Source organism: Ranitomeya imitator, chromosome 3 (assembly GCF_032444005.1).
Source record: "Ranitomeya imitator isolate aRanImi1 chromosome 3, aRanImi1.pri, whole genome shotgun sequence".
Taxonomy (NCBI): Eukaryota; Metazoa; Chordata; class Amphibia; order Anura; family Dendrobatidae; genus Ranitomeya; species Ranitomeya imitator.
This window is the reverse complement of record NC_091284.1, coordinates 839689469-839695563: the sequence shown is the minus strand read 5'-3', so window position 1 is coordinate 839695563 and position 6095 is coordinate 839689469. Positions and strand designations below refer to the sequence as shown.

At 43.0% G+C, this 6095-nt stretch overlaps 1 protein-coding gene across 1 annotated transcript; it reads left to right on the top strand.

The window, feature by feature from the left end:
* The first annotated feature begins 4407 nt into the window (after positions 1-4407).
* On the top strand, positions 4408-5427 carry LOC138671848 (olfactory receptor 56B34-like). The gene has a single exon (XM_069759979.1). It carries the CDS (start codon positions 4408-4410, stop codon positions 5425-5427), a length of 1020 nt encoding a protein of 339 aa, XP_069616080.1.
* Positions 5428-6095: the final 668 nt, after the last annotated feature.

Here is a 6095-nt window from a genome sequence, read left to right as displayed (position 1 = left end):
AAAAATTATCCCTTTTTGGTGGGAGATGCATCCTTTGCATGTGTTTATGCACAAGCGGTGCAAATGGAACAAGCTGTGACTTTTTCACAAAGGGACTGTAAAAATTATCCCTGTTTGAGGATTTAAGAGTTTTTTTTTTTCCTTTGCTAAATTAAATCGGAAAAGCTTTTTCACAAAGCAAGTTGAGCCCAAGGCCATTAAATACCAATAATCCAAAAATGATCCGTTTGTTTTGCTTGCAGCAAAAACAGATGTACTTGGTACTTTTGAAAGTGAAGTAAAAGCTTCCAACTAGGAGTGAAAAAAATTATCCCTTTTTTTGAGATCCGCCACAGGTTTGCTGGTCTCAAAACGAGTAAAGAATAATTATAAAGGGTTTCTTTTTATCAAGCTGTCTAAACAATTCATCTTTTAGGAAGCAGTAACAGATTATCTGTTTTCAAAGTGAAGAAGCAGTGATTTGTTATCACCGAGCATTCAAAAAGGATTGTTATTGTGGGAGCTGAGTATGCTTCACAGTGTGTGGATGGGGTGGCTGTGGCACTGGCAAAAGCCACTTGGTAATTAGGATGGGGCAACAACGGCAGCAGTACAGCCTAGTACTGAAAAACACAGTAGGCAGGCAGTCATGGATAGATGTCTGTAAATCTCTATGAGAAAGTCTTTGATTATGAATATGTATCAGTATCCATGCATGTGCACCTACAACAATATAGAGGGAGAAGAAATTATACAGAATATCAATTTATAATCCAAAGTTTATTTATGTATAGTCAGCTAATAACTTCATATAGGTCAGAGAAAATGATGAATGATAAAACCCACCCAACATGACTGACAACTACTCAGTCTCCACCCACCCAATGTGACTGACAGCTACTCAGTCTCCACCCACCCAACATGACTGACAGCTACTCAATAAATTTCCGCTGAAATTCTGCAACTCCTGCCATGGGTATATCGCATGCGGAATTGGCATGCATATTCCCGCTAAACACTAGCGTTTTCCAAGCAATCTGTAGCATCGCTTGGAAAACTGATTGACAGGTTGGTCACACTTGTCAAACATAGTGTATGTGTAAGTATGTAATATATGTAGTATATATGCATGTAAATGTATATGTAAATAAAGATAATAATCTGTATTTACATATCGCCAACATATTCCGCAGCGCTTTACAGTTTAACAGTTTCAAACACAAAAGTCATAAGTAACAACGTTAACAATACAATAATTAAAGCACAATAATCCGCCCCTGCTCGTGAGAGCTTACAATCTACAATGAGGAGGGGAGATACAAAGTACAGGTGTGTATTTACAATGATGTATTTACAATGAGGGTCCGGCCATCTTCAGGGGGTGGGGGGTAGATGGGGATAGTGAATGGGCTACACACACACAAACATAAAATGACTTTGATTAGTGAACGTGATAGGCCGCTCTGAACAAATGTGTTTTGAGCGAGCGCCTAAAACTATGCAAATTATGGATGGTCCTAATATCTTGGGGTAGAGCATTCCAGAGGATTGGCGCAGCATGGGAGAAGTCTTGGAGTCAGGAGTGGGAGGTACGGATTGGTGCAGAGGTTAGCCGAAAGTCATTTGCAGAGCGCAGAGGTCAGTTAGGCCAATAGACAGAAATGAGGGAGGAGATGTAAGGGGGCCGCACTGTGGAGAGCTTTGTGGGTGAGAACAAGTACTTTGAATTGTATCCTGTAATGAATGGGTAGCCAGTGTAACGACTGGCGAAGAGCGGATGCGTCCGAGTAACGATTAGCCAGATGGACGACCCTGGCTGCTGCATTAAGGATGGACTGGAGAGGGGAAAGTCGAGTAAGGGGGAGGCCAATTAATAGAGCGTTACAGTAGTCCAGGCAGGAGTGGATCAGGGCGACTGAGAGTGTTTGTTGTCTCCATGGTGAGAAAAGGGCGGATTCTAGAGATGTTCTTTAGGTGTAAGTGGCACGAGCGGGCAAGAGATTGTATATGGGAGGTGAAGGAGAGATCGGAGTCAAACATAACACCCAGACAGCGCACCTGCTGCCGGGGTGTTATTATGGTGCCACCCACGGAGAGGGAAATGTCAGATTTAGGGAGGTTAGTAGATGGCGGGAGCAGAAGAAGTTCAGTTTTGGAGAGGTTGAGTTTCAGATAGAGAGCAGACATGATGTCAGAGACTGCGGACAGACAGTCAGTGGCGTTCTGTAGTACAGCGGGGGTAAGGTCAGGGGATGACGTGTATAGTTGTGTGTCATCGGCATAAAGAATATAAAAAAAGACATTAAAACTATGCACAAAAGTTTCGCAAAAACGCAAGAAGCAATTTTACTACCAGCACAAAACTCTGCTGCAAATACTCAACATGCAAAAATCCTAAAAGGTCAAAGCTGCAATCTCTGATTCATGTGCGGATGACTGTGGGGGCACTTTAAGGCGAAGTTCACACAAGCAAATAAAAAATCATGAGTTCCATCTAGAAAACTTTTTTTTCTCAGTTGTCAACCGTGTGCAATCTAGTTTCTACGGATGCTTGTGCTGCAACATCCAATTGTTTTTTGCACACCCATAAACTTGAATGGGCAAATCTCATCCAATTTTCAGAAGAAACTGGTGCAGGCTGCAAATTTTTTTCATATGCAGATTCGGTCAGTGAAAACAATTGGCCATCTGCACTGCCCCGATGAGTAACATTGGTCCCAGTACTGTCCATGGACATAACTCAGAACAATATTACGGTGCATCGACTCTGGAACATCAAGTCACATAACAAATGATAAAAACTGTCTTGCTAACTGAAGCAGAATACATTCAAGAAATGCTGAACATGGAACCCTCATGTGCTCCTTTTAAAATTGACCGAATTTTGCCATACTAATAAAAGACGTGTTGTACAATCCCAGAAAGAGCAGGGTTATCTAGAATACATATGACAGACTGGGACCAAGGGCATTTTAACTAACTGTTTTATTTATAAAAGGGATTCACAAGCTTTAGGGTATAAAAATTCACTTTTTTGGATATTTAGACTACCATTAGATATGCAAGACAATATTCTGCTCACCTCTGCTCTGTTGTCCCCATACCTGTCCTGCTACTGATCCTTCAATCCTCTCTTCTCTTTTCAGTCTCCCTCTTTCTCCAGGACTCTGTCGCTGCCATTCTTCACCAGACCCTGGGCAGTCATGTGGGGCACAATGTACATTAAGATGGAGCGTTGCACCCCGTGACTGAATGGGGCTTAGTGAAGAACTGCAGGATGTAGAAGACAGAAAAAAGATGAGTTAATAAGAGGATCGGAGGTGGTCAGAGAGGTACAGGGAGAAACAAGGTGAGGTGAGTGCAAGATTTTATCTTTTTTAACCCTATACTAGCAGATTCAATCGAATTTCCCAAATTCAAATTTCAGGAGATTTGTTCATTCTTCATCCCTACCCTTGATCTTTAGCTGCCAGTTTGGGTTCCAGGTCCAGCATTTACACTTGTGCTCAAGACTGGAGAGCATTTTCCTTGTCGGCTCATCATTAGTGCTGTATGTGAAGAACATCTGAAGATTGGGAAACCTTGGTAAATACAAGTTCATTTACTGCATTTATAATAGAAACTGTCACGTCGGTAACTCGCACACTTTCTCAACGACATTCTGCGCTCACTGCTCTGCTCCTCTCAGTTTCAGGCCTTCATGCTGAATGGTCTCTTGCAGCAATTCCAGCTCTGCTGCATCCTCCTCTTATTGCTGTGAATCTCCCCCTGGCTATAGGGAGGCGTGGCCTGCCTCTGCATGAATTTAACCCTGTGTGTCCTGCAGAGTTTACTTCCCTGGCCTGTCCTCGCTAGCAGGCGATATACCAGACAACACCACTCTCCACATCGTGCCTGATCTTGGGTTCCTAGCAGCAGTCCGTCCCTAGTGTTCTTTCTAAGTGCAAGTTTGTGCTGACTCTCCTGTTATCTAGTAGGATGGTAAGTTACGATAGAAAGACAGGTGACAGGCAAGGTGATTATCAATATATTTTTTTTAAATATTCTTGGCCAACTGGTCACCATTTGGGTTAATTTGCACAAAGCAAAGTGTGAAAAAAAATTCAGATTCTGGAGAATCATATTTTTCTTACAAAATTTGAGACCAAATTCAATTTACCTCAAATAAATTCACCGATCTCTAGTGACTGCCTGTTCACCTCTTCTCATCTGATTCGATCACTAAATGGCCATTAAGAAACACCCTTTGGTTAAGAAATATATAAATAATGACTGGCAGGTGTATAATACAATATTCTAGGAGAGTAAGATCGAAAAAACTGTCCTCAACAGGGATCTTCAAGGTGTTGGTTAAGGTGGTCTTCAACTATACGCCTAGACTTTTCTAATTATTCTGAATGAATTTGTAATTTCATTACAGAAAGCAAAATGGAACCATCAACTCTGAACAAGTCGTCTTCATCCTCCTCCCACACAGATTTCATCCTGTTTGGATTTCCAGGGGTCACAAGATACAGACCCCTCCTCATTGTGCCATTTTCCTCCGTATACACAGTCATGATAGCTGGTAATTCTGCAGTAATGACCATCATTGTGCTGGAGAAAAGCCTGCACTCTCCCATGCACATCCTCATCTCATCTCTGCTTGCTGTCAATGTCCTCTACACCACGGCCATCACACCCAAGATGATCCTGGCACTGGTGGGACTCGACCAGATCTCCCTTCCTGGATGCTTGATACAAATATTCACAGTCTATACAAGCTTAGTCTTTGAGACAGTAATATTACTCTTAATGGCTGTGGACCGGTATCTGGCCATCAGCCAACCATTACAATACTGGCAAATTATCACCACCCAGTTACAAATCCACTTTATGGTCAATGCCTTGTTACGTATGTGTTCGGTGGTCGTCCCTCTTCTTAGTCTGGTGGCCACCCTCCAATACTGCAGGTCCAATGTCATCTACCACTTCCACTGTGAGGCCACCATGCTTTTCAACCTGGGGTGTGGAGACATCACCAAACGGAAGCTTGTAGCACTAGTGATAAGAACTGCCATCAGCTTATGTGACATCGGCTTCATCTTACTTTCCTACCTGAAGGTTCTTCACACAGTTATGAAGATTGCGGTGGGAGCGGCTCGCCATAAGGCCCTGCATACCTGTAGCACTCACCTGTTGGTGGTGACCTTCATGTATACCTTAGGGTTACTGTCTGCCATTTTGAATCTTTCTGAGAGCTCGTCATATGATGTACAGAATGCGTCCAGCGCTATTTTCTTCCTTCTCCCTACATTACTGAATCCATTCATCTATGGACTGAGGGTGAAAGAGATTAAGGAAGGCTTCATGAAACACTGGAGGTGTAAGGAGTCGAGATCGGCTCCAAAGGGCTGTTCACAAACCAATGCAATGTCTGGGTCCATCCATGCACATACATGTAACTAACATATATGAAGTATAGCTAAGGCTAAGCTCTATGAACCCTGGACTTCACAACCCAACAGCAGCACCACATCACCAAAGGCCAGTACCCGCAGTGCACCATGTCAACAGATCACAAATAGAGCTAGTGTGAATCGATTGACAGAACCCAGTCCACCGACCCGGTCAGGAATCCCTGACACTGTGCCAGGCCAGCTCATCAAAAGAAGAGCCAAGGATGCCAGGAGATAGGAGGCAGTTATCAGGGCTCCCGTCCCATGAGCAGAGACTGAGGAGGCCACTGGACTGAGTCCTGTGAACAGATTTGGACCAACTCCAAGCACAATATTTCCTCTTTTCAGGTAGTTTCAGACAATGAGCTGAACTAAATAGCCATATTTCCTTGTGTTGTCTCCTGTAGTAACTCCAAGACTACATTTATGGAATGCTGGTGTCACGGCAGCTATTGGATATCACGTGAATACCAAACATTGCTGATCTAACCAGACATGATTGGATTCTGAACCCAAGACAAATCCCACTAAAAAATAGTGCAACCCACCAACAATGTGCGTTACACCAATAACCTCACCAATAATTCTCAATAGACCATAAAAGGAAAAACACAATAAGGTACCCCCACAACATACAATAAACCAGTGACAAATGTGCCACTATAACCAGAAGATACC